This window comes from Carex rostrata, chromosome 6 (genome assembly GCF_964058835.1).
Source record: "Carex rostrata chromosome 6, lpCarRost1.2, whole genome shotgun sequence".
Lineage (NCBI taxonomy): Eukaryota > Viridiplantae > Streptophyta > Magnoliopsida > Poales > Cyperaceae > Carex > Carex rostrata.
In genome coordinates, this window is record NC_135923.1 from 1,979,434 (window position 1) to 2,003,953 (window position 24,520).

The window sequence follows — 24,520 nt, forward strand, 5'->3', positions numbered from 1 at the left end:
CACTGACTTTCTTGCACATGCAGTTGTGTTGTGCCCCTGTGGCGCGTGAGCCTCAACCGACCTGACAGGGGCTATCTCAGCTGCTGTGGGGTGTGCTGCAACTGCATCCGGCCTGACATCAGCTACAACCGGCCTGACGGGCGCTGTCTGAGCTGCAGTGGGGTGCGCTGCATCTGCATCTGGCCTGACATCAGCCACAACCGGCCTAACGGGTGCCTCTTTATCTTGGATTGCCATGGCCAAGTGTTCCCGCCCGATACGGAGGTTCTCAATGGTCGAGCACAAGAAATATTGGTACGTGGGTGAGTTCATCTTCCCTTGTTGGAGAACGATTCGTGCAGCCTTCACGGTTTCAAATGCCAATCTGCACCTTTCATGGGCGTCATTCAACAAGGCAACGTGACGATCGAGTGCATTTCTCAGAGGCGCCATTATAATGATTAATGAGGAGAGAATGTAGTTTTGATTTCAAGGATGGTTGGTTGGATATTTATGAGGAGGGATCCAATTACACACTTTTTTGGCGATACCAAATTACAATCTATATTTTCGAAGTCCAAACAGTCGATCCAAACCGTTCAACATGATGGATATATTAAAATGTGCTTGTAGATCAAATTTTACATTTTTTGAATTTTTTTAGTATTTATTACGATGGATACAAAAATTCAATGATCAGAATATAGCGATTTTGTTAAATATTTAATAAATAGTAAAAAAATTTCAAAAAATGTAAAATTTGATCTACAAGCACATTTTAATATATCCATCATGTTGAACGGTTTGGATCGACTATTTAAATTTTGAAAACTTTAAAAATCGAGAGTGTAATTCGGTGTCATCAAAAAATGTGTAATTAGATCCCTCCTCTATATATATATATATTTATATATTGTTGGCATCTTAATTAGTAGGCAGTTCTTTATTTTCTTTTTTCAACGGCACTCGGATATATAATGGATTATATTTTTATTTGGAAATTAAAGATTACTTTTTTTTGCTGAAAAGGCATTAAATTAGGTTGGTTTTCAAAAAATAGATAATATAAATGCAACCTTGGAAATACTACTTATATTTCTATGAGCAAATAATAACGTGTTATTTCTAAATAAAAAATATTCTATATAGTTAAATGGGTGCAAGAAAGAAAAATAGAGAGATTGCAAATCAAGTTAAGGCAGTGCAGATAATATATTAATTATTAAACCTTTTTTGTTTTAAGCATAAACCTAATGAAATAAATTTCCAAAGTTAACAATAGTTGCTAAAAGCCCAATAAAGAAATTAAGCACAGGCCCATTTTTCCTGTGGGATGACAAATTTGTGGGCCAAGCCCAAATAGTATTACGGTCTAAGACTCTTAGGTCATTTGACTGGCTACTATAAAAGGTTTGTTTCACTGGCAAGTTGGAATCTTCTAGTAAGACACCAGTATCAGCCTGGCTTAGGCATTTTGTAGAGCACCATCTCCGAAAAAAGGTATAACATCTTGATCGATTTCTGTACCTGGGTGGATCGGTGACTTGGATCTATTACTAAGAGGTCTTTGTAAGGATAACATGATCCATGAAGCTCGTAGTGCTCGACAAAATGCCTAAGCTGGTCTGTGCACCTGATCTGTTCTGCCATAGCACTTTTATGAATAGACTGTGTAAGATGGGATAAATTGACAAGGCAGCGGTGCACCTGAGTTACTCGTCAGAGTCTGTTGATGCAAGGTCCTTTACAACATTTTTTTTTCTAATTTAATTGACTTTACCATCTCAAGATAAGGAAAATGTTGGAAAGGCCCTTGTATCGGCAGACTCTGAAGGTAAAATGTTCATCAATTACTGTGACCGGTACATTTCTTCTCTACTTTTAACAGTGAATTTACCTGTAAAAAAACTTGAGCATATGACAGTAACATTTGTGTTCATTTTTAAGCTACATTCGTGGAAACTTGAACAATTATAAATATAAAATTAACTGGTATAAGTTTAAGTAGTGCTCTGCTTAGATATGAATTGGGATTTGAGTATTTTTCTTTGTCATAGTCTCATGATGGTGTTTGTGCATTGTATCACTTATCTTTGCTATTGAATTGGACTTGATGTTCTATTCGAGGCATGAATAGCTTCTATGCTATGGATCAATTCTTTATCTTTTCAATAATTAATTTGGTATTTTTGTCATGCAGAAACTGTACAAAAGTCATTGTTTATGATTCAAGCAATTTATTCTATCGATTTTCAATTCATGAAGGGCAATTTTGGTCTTTTATGACCTTCTGTCTTGTTTTTATTACTTTAGGAAACTGTCACTTAACTATGATTAATTGACACACAACCATGAATGAGTCAATGCTTAAAATTCTATATTTATATATGATTTTGTGATAGTTCAAGAGTAAAATGCAATGAATAATGTAACATTGAATTTCATTTGTAGTAAGAAAATTATATAAATATTGACTCCCATTTGTATTAAGAAAATTTTATATGATTGATCTCTATTCACGTTTAACTCTTACAGTTTGAAAGTCTGACTTCATTCCTAAGGAAGTGGGGATGGAGGGAGAAAGTTGTGCACATAACACATAGCAGATACTAGTGCTTATATGAATCTGCTAATGCTTATGTATATGCTTGGATGTAATAGGCTTTTCTGTTGTTACTGGTTGTATTAGAGGTATTTCTCAATACCAATAGGCTTTCTCTGTTTTGGTAACTGGTATTAGAGGTATTTCTCAATACCAATAGGCTTTCTCTGTTTTGGTAACTGGTATTAGAGGTATTTCTCAATACCAATAGGCTTTTATTTTATTTTATTTTATTTTGGTAACTGGTACTAGTATGTTGGTATTAGTAGACAATGTATGAGTTGACAGTTTAATGGAAATTGGTGGAGTCAATGTTTTTAAATATGATTTCTATGCGATGTGTGGTTTTATATGCGGATTTTTATACGGACTTTTATATGCAGATTTAAAATGAGAATTCATATCTCTCTCTCTCTATATATATAGAGAGAGAGAGTTGGATTACGGTATTTCGTGAAGTGGAGTGTTTTACTTTACACTCATATTTTGTGATTTCAAAGTTTAAAATGTTGATCCGAACCGTTTAAGTTGATCTCCATATTAAATTGTGTTTGGAGACCAAATTTTATATTTTTGGAAATATTTTTACTACTTTTTTCAAAATTTTAAAATCACTGATTTTTTATGGTTCATAATTTTTTTGGAAAACAATGATTTTATAAAATTGCAAAAAAATCATAAAAAAGATTCTAAAAATTATAAAATTTGGTCTCCAAGCACAATTTAATATGGAGATCAACTTAAATAGTTCGGATCGATATTTTGAATTTTGAAATTGAAGATATAAACGTGAAGTAAAACACTTGATTTACTTCGCAAAGTATCATAGCTCAACCATATATAAACTAGTATGCGGTAATATGCGGTTGAATAAGCAGTAGTAATATGTGGCCGAATATGAGGCCGCGTGTGCAAAACCATATATATTGACTGCATACAGATTTCTATGCAAATTACAACTGAATACGCACATGCATATGCAGTTGCATAGACTACATTTTGTTACATTAGGTGGAGTACTCCAATTCTTTCAAAAAAATATTTGTTTCATTTATCCAAATATCTGTTGACATATCAATTCTTTTTGTTAGTTCTAAGTACAACGCTTGATGAACCACGGATTTAGTGAAGTGGCATGAGTTCTCGTCTCTCTTTTAAAAAAAATGTAAATTTAATTTTCGAGAATAATATTAAAAGATGTTAGAGTATAGGAGTAATTTAATCAAAAACACTAATTAAAAATGCACAAATTTGTGAGTTAGATAATTTTTGTTTAATATATTTTTCTGTTAGATGCGCAGTTATCTTTCAGTAAGTACATCTTCTCAATGTAATATGTGCGCACCAAATATTATAACATTTTATTGGTGGAATTTTACTAGGTATCTCCACCAATTTGGAATTAGTATCCTAACTCGAAAGGGAATCTTTTAAGTTAATGAATATTGATCATCCGATTTGCTTTATGATTCGTGCAGACTAAATCCTTACTAATATTAAAGGGCCGCCTACATCATAAGCAGAGGCTGGATTGGTTTTGTTTAAAACCATGCGGTTGAGATTCATTAACTCAAAAGATTCTTTTTTGAGTTAATGCAGAGGATATGCATTCACCAATTTGTCTCCATCCAGCACCTTTTTATCAAGATCCAAGAATATATCTGACAATGTGAAACTGTCCCCTAAAGGCTGCTAGAAAGCCACAAAAGTTTCCCTGCTAACATCTCCCAATTTCTCCAATGTAAAACTAACTTCAATTTTCCCGTTGAAACATATGTAAACGACGCCAGAAATTGGAGCCACGTGTCCCAGTCTATTTATAAAGCCCTTACCCTGCTCTGCTCACTTCACAAAAAAGACTAAAAGAACTCTAATACCAACAAACAAAGCGATCAAGGAGAAATCAAGAAAGAAAGAAATTGAATAAAGAAGCAAGATGTACTTCAGACCTCCAGTAATAATGGAGAATCTGGAAATGAGGTGGGCATTCATAAAAAAAGTGTACTTGTTCCAGGCCATCCAAATGCTACTCATGGTTGCGGTGGCGTCGACTGTCGTGTTCGTTCCACCGGTTGCTAATTTCTTTGTTTCGACTACAGTTGGTTTCGGGTTGTACATTTTCTCCCTCATTCTTCCCTTCATTGGTATGACACTTTTCTCCTTTTATCTTGAATTTTTTCTAAGGTGTAAATTAGTACATAATGAAAATTATATTGTTCTTCTATCTTCTCAGAGAAGTTACATACAAAGAAGAAATCTTTGTACACAATTTGTGATTTTTTTAGTACTTCAATTAGTTGTATTTAGTTGGTTCACTTTTTTTATCCTTCTAGTTGTTAACATGTTGAATTTTTGTCTGAATATATCTGTACAGTTTTGTGTGCTATGTACTTCTATTACCAGTACCATCAGTTCAACCTGTTGCTTCTAGGTATCTTTACCGTGGCTATGAGCTTTGCGGTTGGCTTGACATGCGCTTTCACTGATGGTAAGTAATATTATCACAGCTAAATATTAATTATATTGTGAAATCATGTGTAATTTCAAAATGCCTAAAATTGCATAGATGTCACTGAATACATTGTAGAGATGCAAGGTATATACAACCCTTTTATGTGTGGTTGCAAATTTAACCATGGATTTTTTTTCCTTTTATTAATGTAACCATAGTTTTAGTTTCTGATAGTTAATATGCTGGTATTGACAGGATTTTATTTTCACAGTGTGAATTATGTTTTTGCAGGAGAGATGATATTAGAATATTTGATTCTGACATCGGCCGTAGTCATAGGCATCACTATGTACACATTTTGGGTCGTAAAGCGTGGTAACAACTTCTTCTTCCAGTCTCTGTTCCGTGAAGCTGCTGCTGTTATAATCTTCATGGTTTTTATTCTTATTATGGTTAGTAATATATACATTCACCATAATCAAATAGTATATCAAATTGATCAAATAGTATCGGTTCATTATGAGATACCGATCGCATTTCACTTAATGGCTTCTTTTTTTCATGCAGATTTTCTTCCCGCTTGAAATAGCATCGCTCATAATATTTGGTGCTCTGGCATCTCTGATATTTTGTGTCTACAAATACATGACACCATAATTTTGATATCATCAATTTTTTTCTTGGCTCTTAGCAATCTGTTCCAGGAATCAGACTCATCACTCATAGGTGTTGCAAATTCATCAAATTAAAGCATTGTTGTTCAAACTCTCAAGGGGTAATTGGTTGATGTATTGAATTCTTGAGATTGTGATCTAAAGCATGGTTTTACTGGATTATTAATAATAGGAACTACAAAGAAATTGATTTCTTCAATGTGCATTTCTCAAGGTTTCAGAAGGAAAAAAAAAATATCAATACATATATACTGGCTGTTTACTTTTTATCTGTTCTAAGACACGTACCTGTTGGTTAAAAATTACGAGTACGATTAATACATACTGAATGCCATCCATTTACCTTGATATTGTGAACATCTTTTCAAACCTCAAACTCTAGGGAGAATCTGACAGGGGTTACAGGAATAGTTCATAGCAACAACATAATACCTGTTTGCTGTTGTACTTGCTCCATTATCAGTTACTTCATTTTGCATATATACTGGTATTATATAAAGAATGTTGTCTTAGCCAATAATGGATAAGCTTTTACAATTTACAACAATCAAGCTTTTGTTATAAGCACTTTAGTAATTGTTCTGAGGGGCTAATACTTGCCTATTACTCTGCATTTCATTTTTTTTTTTTTTGTTTAAAGGTCATTGGGTGAAATGCCCACTAACAATTTTCATTAATCAAGGGAAAAGTTTTCAATTAAGATGTACAATACAGTCTCATTAATTATAAAATAAAGAGAACAGCCATCAAAAAACAAAATAAACTCGTGAAATTCCTTCCTAGACCTAAGCTTGAGTTAGGTAGGTCCCTTCTAACAGTTCTGGTACCATTGCTGAATTTGGAGGCAATATCATGTATGGAGATTGATGCTGGTCGACTCTCGTCAGAGAACAATCTTCTGTTCCCCTCTCATCAGAGTGCCCAACTATCTGCATAAGGCCCCATAGTGTCAGGGGCGGATCCAGTTGACCCCCATTCATTTCAAATTTTTATGTATTTATATATGATTTTTTATATAGTTTAGAGTAAAAAGTTACGAGTATTGTAAAAAATTGACCTCCATTCAAAAATGAAAATTTTATATGATTGATTTACAAAACTCGAAAGTCTGGTTCTGCCCTTGCATAGCGTGATAATTGGTGCAAAACAGTCCTGTGATACCAGTAAATTTACCTTCTTTGTGTGAACTGTGAAGTGCTTCTTTATTCTGTTATAATTCAGACTATTTTTACAATGAATAAATAAATAAATAATATGACTTTAGAAAAGCACAAATTTGTGAACTAAATACACTTTGTTTAATATTTTTCTGTTAGATGAGCACTTATGTTTCAGTCAAGTACACCTTCTCTGTGTAATATGTTTCAGTCAAAACAACAGACCCATGCATGTTCAATTGTGCGCACAATATTATTTGTAAAAATTGTAGCTTAGATGCTAAAAAGCCCAAAAAGGCCTCAATTCTTAAACATATCGATCAAGGTCACAGCCTAGAAATTGTATTTAGAGGCCAAATGGGCCTCGGCACATGATACAGAGCATTATCTCACTGACAATTGTTTGGGAGCCGAGAGAGAGGCAGAACTTTGCTATGTATCTCCACCTATTCGTCCCCATCTAACACTTTCTCATCAAGATTCAAAGCATATCGATCCCTGATAATGTATAACTTTGTCCCAAGAGGGCTGCAAGAAAGCCACAAAAGTTTCCCTGCTAACATCTCCCAATTTCTCCAATGTATAACTAACTTTTTCCCGTTGACCAGACAAGACTACAGTAAAACACAATAGAAACTGGAGCCACGTGTCACCAAGCTAACATGACACGTGTTAATTCCATGCCCCCTCTCTCCATTACACTCATTCATAAAGCCCTTCCCCTACCCTGCTCACTTGGCCAAAAAAAAAAAAAAGAACTCTTAAAACCAAGAAAGAAGCCATCAGGGAGAAATCAAGAAAAGAAAGAAATCTAAAAAGGAAGCAAGATGCACTTCAGACAACCAAATGCTGGAGAATTTCGAAGCGAGGTGGAAGGATTCCACACCATAACAATAGAGAATGAGGAGAAGGAAGACGCCGGAGATAGAGTGGAAGATTTCGACCCGGTAATAATAGAGAATGTGGAGGTGAGGTGGGCATTCCTCAAAAAAGTGTACTCGGTTTTGGCCATCGAAATGCTGATCATGGTTGCGGTGGCGTGGACTATCGTGTTCGTTCCGCCGGTTGCTAATTTCTTTGTTTCGACTTCAATTGGTTTCGGCTTGTACATTTTCTCCCTCATTCTTCCCTTCATTGGTATGACATTTTTTAATATTTTTCTCCATTTATTTTGTAGCTTTTAAGGTGTAATGAATGGATATTATTCCATAAATTGCATTTTGCTCTGGTGTGAAGAAAATCACATTGTTCTTACCAGAGAAGTTACATACAAAGAATAATTCTTTGTACACAATTTGTGATATTTTTTAGTACTCCAATTAGTTGTATTTACTATTTAGTTTGTTCATATTTTTTTCATCCTTGTAGCTGTTAACTTGTTGAAATTTTGTCTTAAAATCTCTGTCCAGTGTTGTATGCTCTGTACTTCTATCACCGGTACCACCCGTTCAACCTGTTGCTTCTGGGTGTCTTTACAGTGGCTATGAGTTTTGCGGTTGGCTTGACATGTGCTTTCATCAATGGTAAGACATGTTTGTAATTTCACAATACCTTAACTTCTAATAGATGTAACTGATTACATTGTAGAGATGCATGTTTGATATATATGGTTCAAAATATAACCAATTGTTTTTATTCATTTTAGTGTTAGTGGAATCATATTTTTTATATTCTGGCTGTAGTTAATATACTGGTATTGACAGGATTTCATTTCTCGATATGCATTATGATTTTGCAGGAGAGATAATATTAGAATCTGTGATTCTAACATCAGCAGTAGTCGTAAGCCTCACTATGTACACCTTTTGGGCTGCAAAGAATTGTCACAACTTCTTCCAAATCGATTATTATGAAGCTGCTATTATGATCTTCATGGTTTTCGTTCTTATTCAGGTCAGCTGTTTAATTGTTCAATGTTCTCTGAGTAGTGGGTTATCCATGTATGATTAATTTTAACAGTAAAGCTTTTGGCTTAATGGTTTCTTTTGTTCATGTAGATATACTTCCCGCTTGGAAGCGCATCGCTCATGGTATATGGTGGTCTGGCATCTCTGGTATTTTGTAGCTACATAATATACGACACCAACAATAATTTGATGGAGAGATACTCCTATAAGGAATACGTATGGGCTACCATAGCGCTGAATTTTGTTGATATCTTCCATTTGTTATTCTCTCTTGCAAACTACTAAGGGGTTTTGATGTATTGAATTCTTGAGATTGTATTGAGATTGTGATCTAAAGCACAATTTGAATGATTGAGTAGATAATAATAGCAACTACAAAGAAAAATTTACTTTTTCAATGTGCATTTCTTAAGGAAGCCATAGGAAACCAGAATCTAAACCAATTTTTTTTTTTTTTTTTTCATTTCAGCCTATTTATTACAAAAAATCACTTTTACATATGAGGAAATCTGTACCTGAATCTAAACTTGAATCTAAGCCAAATAATTTTAGTTTAATATTTTCTTACAAGATACCATAGCTGCTGTGCCTGTATCCATGGGAATAATATGAGGAAAGCTGCAAGCAACAAGCAGAAGTGTAGATCTATCTTATTTTGTAATTCTACTATAAATATGTATCAACTGAAAATCTGAAAATGATATCTGTAATTTTTTTTTAAAAACAACACAATATAAAAATAATAATATACTACAAAAATGTTAATCATTGATAAATGTAATGTACTAATGGAATCAAAAGCTTAATAGTATAAATATCAATCAATTGTGTTCTACAATTGCGTAATAGGCGTACCAGTGATACCAGAGCATCACAGTATGAATAATGCACTTTAACAAGTAACCCCCTTGATTTGCTATATATTGTTAGAGATTATGTTTGTGCTCTGCATCCTTTTAGTTATTCCATTCAATTAGTTAATCCTTACCTTCTTTTTACTCTCATTTGTTAAATACCCTTGATATTTTAATGTTTCTTTTGGTCAATGATAAAAGGCCCTGTAGTATCTGATGTAACGCTGTTTCTCAGCAAAACTTCTTTATATATACCATATTGGCAGCTGCTGTTGATATTTAAAAAAAAAAAAAACTAAAGTTTGTACAATTGGGGTCGCATGTACGCTTTACAAGGGTAAGATATTACACTATTCAAGTTGAATTCTTGGGTCTTGAAGGTTCGCTCTAATCATGGCCATGTTTATTGATCATTATTGTATCAATTTTATCTGTAATTTGATTTGTTGGGGAGATTGTCTGAATTTTCTTTTTGGTTTTGAAAAAAGGCAGCTGTACTGACAACAGCAGTGGTAGCAATACTCACGCATACAGCCTTGCTTTGGACAACAATTCAGAGGCAGTGACAAAGCTAAAAAAAATTGTTAGGAATAAGCAAACACAACTATATAAATAGTTGCAATTTTTTTTAACATAATAAAATATTACATCATCAATTAAAATAAACAACAAGTCAAGATAATATAAATGAACATCAAAAGTTTCAACTAAGTCAAAAATTTATAACAAATATTCTTTTACATATCAAAAAATAAGAAATATATTAATGCTACAAAATCAAGTCTACATAGAGAGCATTGTTCTATGGTTCTTCATATTTTGAAATCATTAAATAATTCATTCATCATCTACCTCATCAAACAACTCATTCTCAACGCAAGTAACCAAACAATCATTCAAGAATTTATCTCTCATTAAATTCCTTACTCGGTTTTTACATAATTCATCACCGAAAATACCCTTTCAACACTAGCCGTAGCCACCGGCAATATCAATGCTAATTTCACTAATTTGTAAACCAATGGATAAACATTATGCCTCTTTTTTTCCACCATTTTTTGAGAAAGTTCAACTATGCTCTTTAACTCTAAAAAATCATCATCACTTCGCATATCCATGCGATAATTCTCCAATTCACCATCTAGGACAACAAGTTCATATTGGTTGAAATCAGAGGGATAGAATCGAGCTAATTGAACCAACCTATCTTTATCAAATGATGAAAAAGAGTTACTCGGATCTAAGCATGACATACAAATAAGTAGCTCGGTACTAGTTTCTGTGAATCTATCATTAAGCTCCTGCAATTGCATATCAATAACTGTGTAAAACAGTTCAACACGATAATAATGCAAATTAGTTATATTTGTTGCTTGTCTCTTTGGCTTACCGGCATACCTATCCTCCATATTTGGAATGTCTATATCGTGCTTCACACAAAATACACACACTTCTTTGAATAATGATTCCCAACCACTATCCCGCATATCTTGCAAACGATCTTTAGCAAAATTCACCAAACGCATAACATTCACCATATCTTGCTCTTTTTGTTGTAAGGCTTGCGATAGATCATGCGTGATGAGTAATGAAACTCTCATGAGATGACAATTGAAAGCAAAATCAAAAGATTGAATATGAAATAAAATACCAGTAGCCTCAATTTGTTGTTCTAGAAGTGTCGCATCCTTTTCTATTTCCTCAAGTACACCTATCGTGGCTTGAAATAGTGTAATCACACCATTTAATGTCTTGAAATGAGAACTCCATCGAGTATTAGATGGACGTGCAAGATCCATTTCTTGGTTCAAACCACTTCCGGTTTTAATCTCCTCATTTGATATAGCTTCCACAATCTCAATTCTTTGCTTCTCACGTAATTGATCACGCCTTTTACAAGATGCACTCGCAACATTGACAACCTGAGAAACCATTTGAAAAAACAAGCCAATCTTGTGATGATTCTTGGCAACATGAACGAGAGTTAGTTGAAGTTGATGAGCCCAACAATGCATGTAGTAAGCAGACCCGTTCTCCTTCATGATCAATGTTTTGAGACCATTGAACTCCCCGCTCATATTACTAACTCCATTGTAACCTTGACCACGTAATCTAGATAAAGTTAGACCATTCTTAACAAATAACCCCTCAAGTGCCTCCTTTAAAGACAACGCTGTAGTACCGGGAACATGAACGATACCAAGAAATCGTTCAACAACAGAACCTTTTTTGTTTACAAACCGAATCACAATTGCCATTTGCTCTTTGACTAAAACATATCTCAACTCATCAATCAAGACAGAAAACAATTCATTGCCTAACTCTGCAAGTATCTCCAATATCGTCTCCTCTGCGGCAGAATTGATTATCTCCTTTTGGGTATCAGATGATGTCATCTTTCGATTTTTGGGAGCATTTTCTAGAACCACCTTATCAATTTGTGGGTTACGATCTCCCGTATACGTCTCAGACTCGTCATGTTTACGGAATGCCAAACCTTTTAACTGCACTCGATAATCTATCCCTTGGCTAACACTTTGTTTCGCCATCAAAGTTTGGATGCTCCGTCTTTCACTCATCAAATCCAAACACTTCATTTGAGCACGATTGTGCTCACTATTTACACCACCAACATGATCATCAAACCCTTTCTTACATTTCCAATTCCGATAGCCCTCTCCTACAAACTTCGTTCCTCCACCTGATCCAAGATTTTCTCGTCTAAATAGATAGCAGCAAAGACAAAATGCCGCATCTTTAGCAATGCTATATTCCAACCAATAGGGGTATTGACCGAACCAAGAGTTGTTAAATCTTCTTAAAGAACCACCTATGTCTCTTTGGGGAAAATCATGATTGTTTGGTTGACATGGTCCTTTGCCTAGATAATGTCTACGTATATGATCCTTCTCATTTGGCGGATATTGAGATATGGGTGGCCTCGAAGCGGGATCATAAGGAGGTTCTTGTGAAGATAAAGAACGATTAGGGCTTGAGTTAGACCCTATTTGTTGTGATCCTTGTGAAAATGAATCAATTGAAAATTTAGGCCCCGTCTTGTAGTATCTGTCCATTTTCTATTAACAAATTTAAACAAAAATGAGCTTAGTCCTCATTTAAACAATTCAAGCTATTCAAGCAATTTAAACAATTCAATTGCTGGTCTGATGTATGTATGTGTATATATATATATATATTTGTTTTTAGAGTTTCTTTGAAGAAATTATGGATTTAGGCTTACCTTTGGTACTGTTATGTACTACTGGATAAGAACCTATGAACTTGGCATTTCAAATATTGCTTGGCTTAGGAAAGATTTAAAAATGGTGGATGTGAATCGATTTGTCACTGTGTGATTCAGTCAACGAAAGATTTCACTTATTTTTTTCTTTTCAAAAAAGCATGATCCTACTTAAATATCTACTTGAATTTAATTAATCATGCATAGTCCAGTTGTCCCTGAGTTTAAATTAGGCCTCTACATTTATCATTTGGTTCATCAATTTAACCATTCTTTGCTTCTCATTCTTAGTTTAAGTACCTTATAACGAGCAAGGATTTCAAGCCAATCAGCAGTACTAAAGAGGAAAAGCCCGGCGATCCTTCTTCTTCTTCGCAAACGGCGCGGAGGCGACAGTCCTTCACTCCTTCTTCTTCTTCGCGGCGTAGGCGGCAGGCGGCGACGGTCCTCCTCTTTTTTTTTTCTCGCGATACTACGCGATGCCCTGGGTTCCGCTAGCGGAGGGAGGATAGTATTTTTTTTTTTAATTGATCTGGGCTTCTTTGGGTTCTGGGCTCTGGGGTTGGCTTTTGGTAGACAAAGCCATAAAAGGCCCGGTCCAAAAAAAATTCCAGGGGTAGACTGTGTACACCAGCTTCGCCGAATTCACATCCTCTCCAATAGCTGATAAGGGAATCTTTTACAATTACTCGATCTGAACCGTTCTTTTTAACTTGGCACGAATCTCAAAGCTCAAAGTGAGGGTGATCCTCTGCAATACCGCAATACTGGAGAGGATACGGATTCGGCTTCGCCCCTGTTCAGAGGTACCAAATCCAGGTAAAAGAGATGTTTGGAGGGCCTTCACCAATAATTATCTATTACAGTATATCCAATATATCAATTCTATTTGCATTCTGCCAAACTGAGATTTTCATCATATTTGGAAAGTTGTTGCATATGATATAGCGGCCTGGTTGCGCTGTTGTTCACTTTTAATTTGTTCTACGACATGTATATATTAGTTGAAAATTTATTTTCTTGATGTTTTTTCACATCTTGTCAATCCTCCAGCTGTTGATAGAATATAATGGGGGTTTGCAGTAGTTCATAGTAACAACATAATTCCTGATTTCTTTTTAAATTTATATGTACCAGTAAATTTACTTTCTTCATGTGTACTGCGAAGTGCTTCTTTAACCTGTTATAATAATGCAGGCTATTTCTACAAGATAAAAATAATAATAACATGGCTTTAGAAAAGCAAAATTTGTGACCTAAATACACTTTGTTTAATATTGTCAGCAATCACTGATTTGTGACCTAAACACACCAAAATAAAAATGGAATCTCATAACACAGAGCATGATCTCAACAACAATTTAAGCAAAACACATACGTAGCTAACACTTGTTCTGGGTCCCGCTTCCCCCATAATACTGCTTGGTAGTCTCACGAGAAAACTCAGAAAATGTCATGCCATCCCTTAGACGAGCCGAGAGAGGCGGAATTTTGTTACGGATCTCCGCTAATTCGTCCCCATCCCGCACCTCATCATGATCCAAAGAATATCCCTGATAATGTAAAACTTTGTCCCAAGAGGGCTGCAAGAAAACCACAAAAGTCTCCCTGCTAACATCTCCTCCCATTCCCAACTGTCTAGAAACTGCATGGAGCGTTGATCTCAGCTTCCCTCCCGACAACACATCAGCTGCCTCTCCAACCTGAATTATAAAACTCTCAGGTCGGCATTTTACTGAAACAACCCTCTTATTTCTGGTATCAAATAACTGCAAGCAGGAATGCCCCATCGGAGGCGGGCCCTCTTTGCTGACTAGGCATTCTCCCTCCACAGTAGATGACAGAAACAATGGAGAGGTTAAAACAGTAAATATCCCATAGTCATAATGCCATTGCTGCCATAGATCAGAAACCATGCTCTTATCCTTGCATATATCTTTAAACACTAGAGATTTCTGAGACCAGAAGTGAGGCTCCACTTTTTTATTCACTTCTTTGAGGATAAGGCCGTCTAGTTTCGAATGATAATGTATTAGGCGCCCCTTCGCACTGCCTGAGTTGATGATACTTTTCTCCAATTCGGTTGTTTGCATGGCATTATCACAAACACGTGCTAGGCATATACCAAGTTCCATCATGCATCGACCAAGGTTTTTAAAAGTATCTCCCAGGTGGTTAAATTCATCTTCATTGAATTCAAGTAGAGAAAAATTGTGTGCAACATTTTCTAAATCACTACTGGTATTAATCTCTTGCGGTTTATCAAGTATAGATTCTTCTAAATACTTCAAAAGTAATGCAAAAGAAGAGACGCTCCTGTCTGGTTTCTTTAGTGGTACATCACTACCAAGTCCATGTTTCTAAACAAATTTAGACAAACATGAACAATTAAAAAAGGTATAAACAAACAAGTAGACAAAATCACAAAAACCAAAGAAAAGGATGGAAGGTTTACTTTGAGCAGTGCGGCCCGATCCTTTGGATTGAGAAGGGAGAGATGGAGAGCAAGAGGAAGAAGAGAACGCCGGAAGGAAGAGGCGAATGGCACGGCAGAGATTGAGAGGAGACCAGGGCCAGAGGGGCCTAGGGTTTCCATAATTTTGGCTGAGATGCATTCGAGTCGGGATCGATCACTGTGCGATGGAGAAGGAGTTGCGGAGGAGGAGGAGAGGCGGAGGAGGTCTGGGAATGGAAGATCGTAAAGCTCGATCAGCTCTGGTTCTGCTTCCATTGTCGATCTGTCACTGACAGGTAGAGCTGCAAACGAATTGAACGGAATTCAACTTATTTAGTTTGAATTAATTTTGAATTAAATTTTTTACGAATTTAATTTCGAATATTTTACGATAAGAAAGAGTGATCGTAATTATCAAAAGTAAGAGGTAAAAGTGATTTAGAATTTTAGAACTAAGAATAAAAATTACGACTTATAAGTTATGACTTATAGCTAGGCGGTCTTATATTTTAACTTTTAAGTTATCAGTTGAAATCAATTCAATTGATTTCATGTTAATTTGATATTCGAACTAAAATAGTTCGCGAATCTATTTTGAATGAACTAGGTTTCAGTTTGAATTTAATTTAAATTAATTTCAAACTATTTCGAATTAATTTTTTTACAATTTTTTTCAAATCAAATCATGAACTACCAAATTTTTGTGCAGCCCTACCGACGGATGGAAACGAGCCGCCTTTATGGGCTTGTAAGAGCACAAGATGCATATACGGCCCATATCTCTTGAGGCCGCTATTTTGGGTTTGTAAGATTATTATTCGTTAATGGATCGAGCTGGCCTGTATCGATCCAGTCTAAACTCGAAATCGTTAATTCTGGGCCGAACTTTTTCAACTAGATCCCGAGCTACTAGTACAGGGGAGCGATGAAAATAACTTAATGTTACATGCTTGTTACAAATACGATAAGATATGTTTATCTATTAGTTGAAATATTTACAAAATTTTATGTCCATTAGCACATAATTGTATCCGGTATATTTCCATTTGCATTAACATCACTGTTAGCTGCAATTATTCTCGCCGTTAATTTTTTTCTCATCTTAACCTACCTTTCTTTTACATGAAAAGACAGCTACTGCTCAAGGAGAAACTTTGCCACCGTCTCATAAAGGGTTCTTTTTTTAACATGTCTGCATTTTTTTTTGTGTGTCTGCTCGTCCAATAAAAAAGAAGAAGATCCTTCGTATTTTATACTTCGCATGTGATTGTATTTCATGTTACTTACAGGGGATACTAATTTTAGAATAGCTTGCCTAGTTGCATGAAGATAAAAAAAATATGAGTTCTGGGAAATATATTTTCTATATTCTCTTACAAAGGAAAAGGTTATCATCTTACTTCACTGCCTTTATTAAATCAACTTTATTCCTGTAATAAGTTCACAAACAATAATTAACAAAAAAGAAAAAATCTACTTGAGTAAGGTAGGCTAGACCAAAGTTACATCTTCTTTACATATAATATTCTGAAGATGGTGAATAGAATGCACAGTTATAAAAATAATGCACAAATTGATAACACTACCGAGATATCAACACACCCAACTTGCACCAATCCTATATCATTAATGTACACAATTGTCGAACTGATTTAGTAACGGCAAGCTAACATTAGCTAACAACCCTTTCCATTATGCGTACCTGAATCCGATCCGAGTGTTTGTGTTTCACCTTTTGACCTTTTCCCGTGCCAAAGTGCAAAATCCAAAATATCGACAATAACAGTTGGATCTCTGAATATCACCACACGTGCCACCACAACAACCGCACGAACCATGTCTAGCCGCATGTGATTGGCTCGTCTCCTTGCCTCCACCTCAGCTGCTTCTTTGGCCTGCTCTCTCTCCTTCCTCTGTTCCTCTTTCACAATCTCGAGTTCTTTTTTTACATGCTCACTTTCTTGCTTAGCAAGCCGGGAGATGCGATGGATTTCTTCAATTGACTGCTTGGCCATCTGTTTGGTTTCTTCCTTTGAACGTTGCGCTTCTGATCGCGCATGCTCCGCTTCTGATCTTGCCGTTGCAACTTCTCTTTTGTACTGCTCGATTTCAAGGCTAGCAGCCATTGCAACTTCTCTTTTGTACTGCTCGATTTCAAGGCTAGCAACCATTGCAACTTCTCTTTTGTACTGCTCGATTTCAAGGCTAGCAGTTTCTTTGATTCTTTTAACTTGCGTCATTGCATCTTGCGCTTTCAGCTCGGCTTCATTTTTTGCACATTCGGCTTCCTCTCTTTTTCTTTTCTCCTGATTTTCAAATAGTATAGGTGTGAGTGTGAGGTATGTACTAATCACACACACCACTTTTATATTATTTATAGTTGCAATCAGTACCATGAGTGTTGATTTATACAAAGTAAATAATATCATAAAAACACTATCATGAAAAATCAAATAAATTCACAAATATTCTAGAAAAAATCCAAGTGACTGATGTATGATGAATGTTGATATTGAAAAATCAGACCTCTATGTTACTGGCAATGATCTCAGCAATTGCATTCAGCTCTATTTCGAGAGCTACCCGATGTTCATTGAACAAATCTGAGTATCTTGAACTCAAATCTGAAATAGTTAAAATAGTATTTGTCAAAACCTGACAAACTGAAATGGTAAATCATATGAAGTGAAAACAAGTTGCAACGATAAGAAGTGCTTTCTCAGCTACTTCAATACTTATCTGGATTATTATTGTTCCTCGACTTTTGGTGCACTATTGCAACTCTTAGGTAATGGTCAAGATTTATTAAACTTAAATATATTATCTTACAGTTCAATGAGAAATATATATATTACCTTCACATGATTCAACAAATTTTGTCATACAAGCTTTGACTGCATCGTCAATTGCAGATGTAGAGTCCTCCGCTTTGCTCAATTGATTTGCAATCTCTTGTTTACTCTCATTAAATGCTTTTATATGTAATCCAGCCAACATCTCCTTGCATGTGCTCTCCACCAGCTGAGATAATTGCACACAAGGGATCCAACGGATGTTCATTACAAGTCCCATTCTAATATTTAATCAAAAGACAAAAATGCTTTGAAATAATTGTAAAGCAGTGTCAAATGCCATACTCCGCATATGCTCTTCTCCAATTCTCCACGCTTTTTGTGTCTCACATCTTCGTCGTACAATTGGGTCTCTGTGTCAAACCTTTTAAATAAAATTATGTATTAATGTAAAGTGATGGTGTTAGAGAACCAGGAACTGAAATTAAGGCAACTTATGTGCAGATGTGTTGTGTGAATATATTCGTTATTACTGAGTTAGGGTAGATTCTAGAAGTGAAGCCAGCTTTTCAGTGAACTCTTTGGAAGCACCACGGCCACCTTCCTTCAAGGACAAAAGATCCTATAGGAAGTATAACATATAAGGCAGGATAAGTGTCGAAAATTAACCAATGCACATATAAAGAAGAATAAACTGAACCCGTTAGGTTTTAAACATTAAATAAACAAGTACCTGATTAGATTCTAAGGAAGAGAGTATTTCGCTGACGATATTCGCACAGATGGTGTCAGATACTGTTATCTGTGTATTGAACAAGAGAAGAACAGAGAATGTCTTGTCGTGATTAGTAAAATTAAAGAATGTCACTTTTCACGCAAATGAAAAGTGAAAGGAAGATCATAGATTCTATTTAAAGAACACAGTGATAAACAAAACCGAACACAACTGCCCGCTAAATTTTGAAGTGCTCAACTGAATACAACCACAAGGGCAGGAGTGTACTTTTGCATAGCAGATAAGTTTTTTTTTACTTGATTTTAATAAGAATTAGCAACTTACCCTGTGAGCAAACAGAAATCCTCCAAGTTGTTTTTTCTGACGAATCACATCCCATACACCACTTGCACTTAATGAGAATCCCTGAGCCAAAATTCTATCTTTCCTAAACACTGTAATATCTTCCTCACTTAACCATCTTCTCAACTTCAAGACCTTCATAAAAATATATTAAAATAAATAAACTAATAAGTAAAATATACCCCCATATCTAATTTTCTAGAAATGTATCTGACAAGTGCAGGCATTACTGCTACACTGACACTGGGTCTTGCCAAGAAATAGAGAATATATACCTTTTCTTCAAAATCTTGGGGCTTGGACTTGCTGTCAGGGAGCCCCACCACCAATACCTTCACCAAAAGTACTTCCACGTTATACAGGTCAAAAGAAAGATCAGACAAGAATTAAATAAGACATACAATAAAATTAATGATGATGATGATATCATGATAGTAACAATAAAAATAAAGTTGTGGTTACTCACTTCAAAGAATTCACTTAAAATCAAACTTGGTGAGTGAATTGATGCCCACAACTGTAACCAAATAATTAGTTAGAACTCCAATCAATCCACGATAATTTAGAAAATGAAAAAGTGGGAAAGAGAAGATGAATACCTTCTGCAATTTTGTCAAAACATCTTCGCGGAGTTTAGCTAAAGGTAACTGAAACAATAGAAAGAGAAAAAATAATTGTTTAACTTGAGATTCTTCCAGAAGTTACAAAAGAAGAATCATGAATTATTAGAATTTCTATTCGAATTAGGATATATAAACCTTATCATCATAGCCATGGATGACAACAAGCATCTTAGTTTGCCCAGAATCAATTTTATCGATTGACCTTTGCTGCACGTTAAGAAGAAAAACATGTATAAAAATAATTAGCTCTTATTATTTATCAATACTTTCCTGTTTTTTATGCTTTCAGCATTTTACCTCTAGAAGTGCTCTCAGAAGAGGGATATTCCCTCCGGCATCTCGATTTATTTCTTGAAATGACCTATATGTAAAGATAAGCACATAAAGCTAAAAAAAAGTTACAATAAGAGCAATTATAACACCTAGATGCTCCAAATTATAATTCTTGCAAAATGACCACTTAACTAAAGATTTTGTGAATAACAACCAATCCCCTCACATATTAAATGACAGGAAAACTGTCAAAGTATTTTCTTAACAAATGTTGGGGTATTTTCTTAACTTCACAAATGTGGATGTTTAAGTCTCCATTTTTCGTGGTAAAAACTTTTATTAATTAATTGGCCAAGTGTAGAAATAATACATAAGCTAACATACATATAAATAACCCAATTGAAAATATAGACAAGTGACAAAAACAACTAACATGTTAACCACGAGAAGGTCAGAAAGAGCCCGGGCGAATAGTACAGTTTGCTTTTCAAACAACAAGTCATCCTACAAAAGGCAAAACAAAAGCAATTTTCATGATGTTCATAGAAATATACACTCTGCTTAGTTCACCCTAAAAAAATAAAACTTTCTGAAAAGAAAAAAAATGCTAATACTGGTACAACAATGTCTTGTATCATATCAGCCAAACCATTACTTCGAAGCCATAGGTGTATGTTATCTAATGTTATGGTAACTTTTAATATGTATCACATATCATCATATAGCCCTTGGATCGTATCCTGGTCAAACCATATTAGTATCAAACTATCTATACATTTTTCATAGACAAGTAAATACGAATGTGACTCATATACAATTAGGATTTGAATTACAAAAAAAAAAAAAAACTGCCTACTAACTAATAAAGGTATGGTTTGGCTATTAACTAAGTTAAATAAATTAAAAAAAAAATGGTACGAAGATGATACCTCTTTTGCATCAGAAAGCTCTATATCCATAACCAACAAGGGAGGCTTAGCGCACCGTGATAACCATACCCCTCTCATGTTCTGGTTCCTACATTTTGTCACAAAAGAAAAACAATAATTACCTTTTGGAAATTTTATATGGACTAAGAGAAGAAATTAACTATATGTCATTGCCAAAAGTATTATGTCTAGAGAGAGAGAGAGATGTTTACCTCCCTCTAGAATCATCATAATCCTTGAACTTGACACCAAAAAGGCTATTCAACAGAGAGCTTCTTCCTTGAAAGTAAAATTGAGAAATGGACATCAAAATATGACTGTAAAAAGTTTAATATATTGCATGGTTCCTGTTTTTGCAGAAAATTAATGTTTAAAGGACCAATTATACTATAATGGTACTGCTACCTGGTTCCACACCAGAGCAGCAAAGTATCACATATATTACTCACCTTGACAGAGACAAATATGATCAAGTTTCTAACCTTCTTGACTTACCACTTTTAATTATAGTATTTCGATAAATTGAAGCACATTATATGTACTATACTTTTACGTGGCCAGATGAAAGTCATAAAGCACACACCACATCCTTTCTAAATTCCACCTCTAAGCAGTTTAATAACCAATTACAATACATTTAAAAGTCCGTTTAACATGTGATCTTACTTTTAAATTTGGAAATTATAATTGATTGGCTCTCTCTAGTTGTTGTTAAAACACAGTAATGTAGCAGTTAGTATTTACTACATAATTTGCAACAATTACATACAAAAAAAAAAATTATGGATAAAAGAAACAATGTTTTTCTCATTTAACTTTCAATTATAATAAAAAGGAACAAGGTCTTACATTCAAAATGGTAAATAGTCATGCTCCAACTTATAATTCATATTTGCGACATTATAATCTAAAAGATCCAATTATCTTTCTTGGGTGCAGAAGTGTACAATATGTAACATGTCACCTTTGGAAAAAAAAAAAAAAAATCTTTGGTGGGTGTCCCAGGCAAAAGGTTCATTTCTCTTGTCTAGTGCATGTCACTGTTATTTTTTTTCTTTTTCACTTTGTTCCTCTAGACCTATAATTGATTGAGACTGGGAGTCTGGGACAAAATGAGAATTAATTATTACCTAACTAATACAGCATTTAACTGGCATTTAAAAAAAAATTCCATGTGATTTCAATGTAGTCCAACAGCAGTGGGTCCCACGATTTTACCCACTACTTTGGACTGACGCTCTGCATGAACCGAATGAGGTGGCTACCCATTGTTTTCTTCTTCACATGGTGCATGTACACCATGTTCATTTAACATCCACTCTGCCGCACTTGGTAAACTCTGTATCCCTGGCCGACAGGTGGTATTCTCCTTTGTTCGGTTCTTCATCCTCCCAAAAAGAAGCAAACGGTACGAGAACTTAGGCCCCACTTTTCAGTCACACAAAACACGACAGCACTGGAGGTCTCCATTTGTAAAGGAACCACAAGTTCCTACGGATCACTATCCGGGAGACAAAAAACAAGAATAAGACAATGAGAAATAAGAAAGAATCTTTACCAGGACTTTGCGATCCAAGAACAGAGACGATAGCGTAAGGGGTAGCATGATCCCAACGCTCTTTAGAATTTGTTATGACATCGTCTATAGCTTCGTCGTAGAAGGTGCCATCACCTCCGATCAGCTGTACGGGTCCCGCAACCCATTGAGGAGACTGATCCGATTCAATCCGTACAGAATCACTTTCGTTCAGACCGCTGATCGCCTTGTCTCCTCCTCCCTTTGGCTCCGTCATGGTTCTAAGGAGGCTCTCCATGTTGGCAATGGAAATTGTCTGTTTGATTGATTGATTGATTGATTGAGAGAGAGAGAGAGAGAGAGGAAAGATGGTTTGTATGCACAGGTCTTGGTGTCGAATAATTAATAAGGTTAAGCACGACAAATGGATCGATTAAAACAAGTCGCTGTTTGGGTTACCCCAATGACGGTGTTTTGATTATAAATTTGTATTGTTTTGTCTTTTTTATCTATGGACTATGGCTATGGGTACCCCTGGAAGTTGGGATGTCAATATAATTATAGAGAAATGTTCTGACTCTCATGTCTAGATTCTAGGGATGTTCATCAAAAATATAACCGAATCGAACCGATTTAGTATTACAACAACCGAATCAATTTTTTATTCCGGTTTATTCGGTTCAAATCGAAATCTATTAGCTTTCTTATTTAAAGCAATTGATTTATAATAAATTAAAGTATATGAAGTATATTAAGAAATAAATCGGAATATTAAGAAATTAATTGGGATATTAATAAATAAACCGAAATATTTAAAACAATTAATTAAGAAATAAACTGGAGTGGTCCGAACCAAATTCATAATATATAAAAGTTCGGTCGGTTCAGTTCAAAACCGATTAAACCGGACCCAATGAACACCCCTAATCATATACGAACAAGACCAACTAATTTAACAGAAAAAACTTTTCAATTTTTTCTAATTTTTATTTTTAGTGCTCATATTCAAGTTTTAAAGTTTTATTTATAATATTTTACAGTTCTACTCAAAAGTATTTAAAACTCTATCTGAAAGCATTAAAATTCTAAATTTATGTAGTTTTAATTTCTAGGTGCTTTTGTTTTCAAGTTAAAAAAAAAACAAAAAAGATTCATTTTACCCACTCTATTTTTTTTATTTATTCTCTGATTATTCTCGTCCATTTTTTCGACGGTCTGTGATGAATTTTACCAATCTAAAAATACGAACGTTTTTTATTCGATTTTCTCTTTCAAATGAGATCTATGATGAAATATTTTTGAGTTATTTTGAACTCTCTTTTTTTCTTGAAAGTAAAGTCCATGAGCACTTTAAATTTTCAAATTTTTAAACTTCAGTCTACAACCATTTAAAATATTATGTTCAAGCGTTTAAATGATTGAGAAGCTGCGTTCCAAGAGGAGTACTGACTTGAAAAGTTTAACTTAGATTTGTGATTTAAACGCTTGAACGTAGTAATTTAAATTATAAACATCAGAGATTAGTTGTAAAAAAAATATATTTTTTTAAACTTAGATTTGATGTTTAAATGCTTGAACATAGTAGTTTAAATGATAGACATTAGATGTTTAAATGGTTTAAAATATTCACTCCAAAAGTTCCTATGTATTCACTTTAAAAAAAAAGGCTTGAAAATAACTCAAAACTATTTCTTCATAGATCTCATTTGAAAGAGAAAATTGAGTAGAAAACGTTCGTATTTTTAGATTCGCAAAATTCAATATGAATTGTTGGAAAAATAGACGAGAATAATCAGAGAAAAATAAAAAAATAGAGTGGGTAAAATAAATATTTCTTTTTTTAGCTTAAAGGCAAAAATAGTTAGAAGTTAAAACTACACAGATTTAGAATTTTAATGCTTTCGGATAGAGTTTTAAATGCTTTTGAGTAGCATTATAAAATGTTATAAACAAAGTTTTAAAAATTTAGGGGACAATTATCACACTCC

The 24,520-nt window shown here is 34.6% G+C and overlaps 4 protein-coding genes and 1 pseudogene across 5 annotated transcripts; 2 read left to right on the forward strand and 3 right to left on the reverse strand.

Moving 5' to 3' along the window:
* The first annotated feature begins 4,517 nt into the window (after positions 1–4,517).
* On the forward strand, positions 4,518–6,089 carry LOC144555242 (protein LIFEGUARD 4-like; annotated as a pseudogene).
* A 1,602-nt stretch (positions 6,090–7,691) lies between these two features.
* LOC144555243 (protein LIFEGUARD 2-like) lies at positions 7,692–9,105 on the forward strand. The gene is made up of 4 exons (XM_078303505.1): positions 7,692–8,001; positions 8,274–8,387; positions 8,603–8,757; positions 8,862–9,105. Exons 1-4 carry the CDS (start codon positions 7,692–7,694, stop codon positions 9,054–9,056), a joined length of 774 nt encoding a protein of 257 aa, XP_078159631.1. The 3' UTR covers positions 9,057–9,105.
* A 1,210-nt stretch (positions 9,106–10,315) lies between these two features.
* On the reverse strand, positions 10,316–13,323 carry LOC144556148 (uncharacterized). The gene is made up of 2 exons (XM_078304638.1): positions 13,167–13,323; positions 10,316–12,702 (listed from the first exon to the last, which is right to left on the reverse strand). Exon 2 carries the CDS (start codon positions 12,697–12,699, stop codon positions 10,549–10,551), a length of 2,151 nt encoding a protein of 716 aa, XP_078160764.1. The 5' UTR covers positions 12,700–12,702; positions 13,167–13,323; the 3' UTR covers positions 10,316–10,548.
* An 805-nt stretch (positions 13,324–14,128) lies between these two features.
* Positions 14,129–15,612, reverse strand: LOC144556023 (2-oxoglutarate (2OG) and Fe(II)-dependent oxygenase superfamily protein). Its single transcript, XM_078304500.1, has 2 exons — positions 15,322–15,612; positions 14,129–15,226 (listed from the first exon to the last, which is right to left on the reverse strand). Exons 1-2 carry the CDS (start codon positions 15,595–15,597, stop codon positions 14,249–14,251), a joined length of 1,254 nt encoding a protein of 417 aa, XP_078160626.1. The 5' UTR covers positions 15,598–15,612; the 3' UTR covers positions 14,129–14,248.
* Positions 15,613–16,709: 1,097 nt separating this feature from the next.
* On the reverse strand, positions 16,710–22,972 carry LOC144555846 (protein ROOT HAIR DEFECTIVE 3-like). Of its 2 annotated transcripts, none has more exons than XM_078304281.1 (16): positions 22,575–22,972; positions 21,229–21,295; positions 21,017–21,104; positions 20,521–20,591; positions 20,112–20,175; positions 19,950–20,021; positions 19,791–19,838; positions 19,658–19,708; positions 19,467–19,523; positions 19,174–19,326; positions 18,847–18,915; positions 18,647–18,735; positions 18,459–18,537; positions 18,177–18,342; positions 17,848–17,945; positions 16,710–17,627 (listed from the first exon to the last, which is right to left on the reverse strand). In XM_078304281.1, the coding sequence occupies exons 1-16, from the start codon at positions 22,828–22,830 to the stop codon at positions 16,998–17,000; spliced, it is 2,058 nt and encodes a 685-aa protein (XP_078160407.1). In that variant the 5' UTR covers positions 22,831–22,972; the 3' UTR covers positions 16,710–16,997. The 2 variants fall into 2 exon arrangements, with proteins under 2 accessions (XP_078160407.1, XP_078160408.1); XM_078304282.1 differs by having other exon boundaries at positions 21,229–21,291; positions 22,575–22,830.
* Positions 22,973–24,520: the final 1,548 nt, after the last annotated feature.

Excerpts from the sequence above, each read along its gene's own strand:
- LOC144555243 (XM_078303505.1), top strand. The coding sequence starts at position 7,692 with ATGCACTTCAGACAACCAAATGCTGGAGAATTTCGAAGCGAGGTGGAA. Across the intron at positions 8,002-8,273 it reads CCTCATTCTTCCCTTCATTG|TGTTGTATGCTCTGTACTTC; the intron begins GTATGACATTTT and ends ATCTCTGTCCAG. Across the intron at positions 8,388-8,602 it reads GACATGTGCTTTCATCAATG|GAGAGATAATATTAGAATCT; the intron begins GTAAGACATGTT and ends ATGATTTTGCAG.
- LOC144556148 (XM_078304638.1), bottom strand. The coding sequence starts at position 12,699 with ATGGACAGATACTACAAGACGGGGCCTAAATTTTCAATTGATTCATTT.
- LOC144556023 (XM_078304500.1), bottom strand. The coding sequence starts at position 15,597 with ATGGAAGCAGAACCAGAGCTGATCGAGCTTTACGATCTTCCATTCCCA. Across the intron at positions 15,227-15,321 it reads ATCGGGCCGCACTGCTCAAA|AAACATGGACTTGGTAGTGA; the intron begins GTAAACCTTCCA and ends AAATTTGTTTAG.
- LOC144555846 (XM_078304281.1), bottom strand. The coding sequence starts at position 22,830 with ATGGAGAGCCTCCTTAGAACCATGACGGAGCCAAAGGGAGGAGGAGAC. Across the intron at positions 19,839-19,949 it reads TCCATGGCTATGATGATAAG|TTACCTTTAGCTAAACTCCG; the intron begins GTTTATATATCC and ends CTATTGTTTCAG. Across the intron at positions 17,946-18,176 it reads ATTTGTTGAATCATGTGAAG|ATTTGAGTTCAAGATACTCA; the intron begins GTAATATATATA and ends TAACTATTTCAG.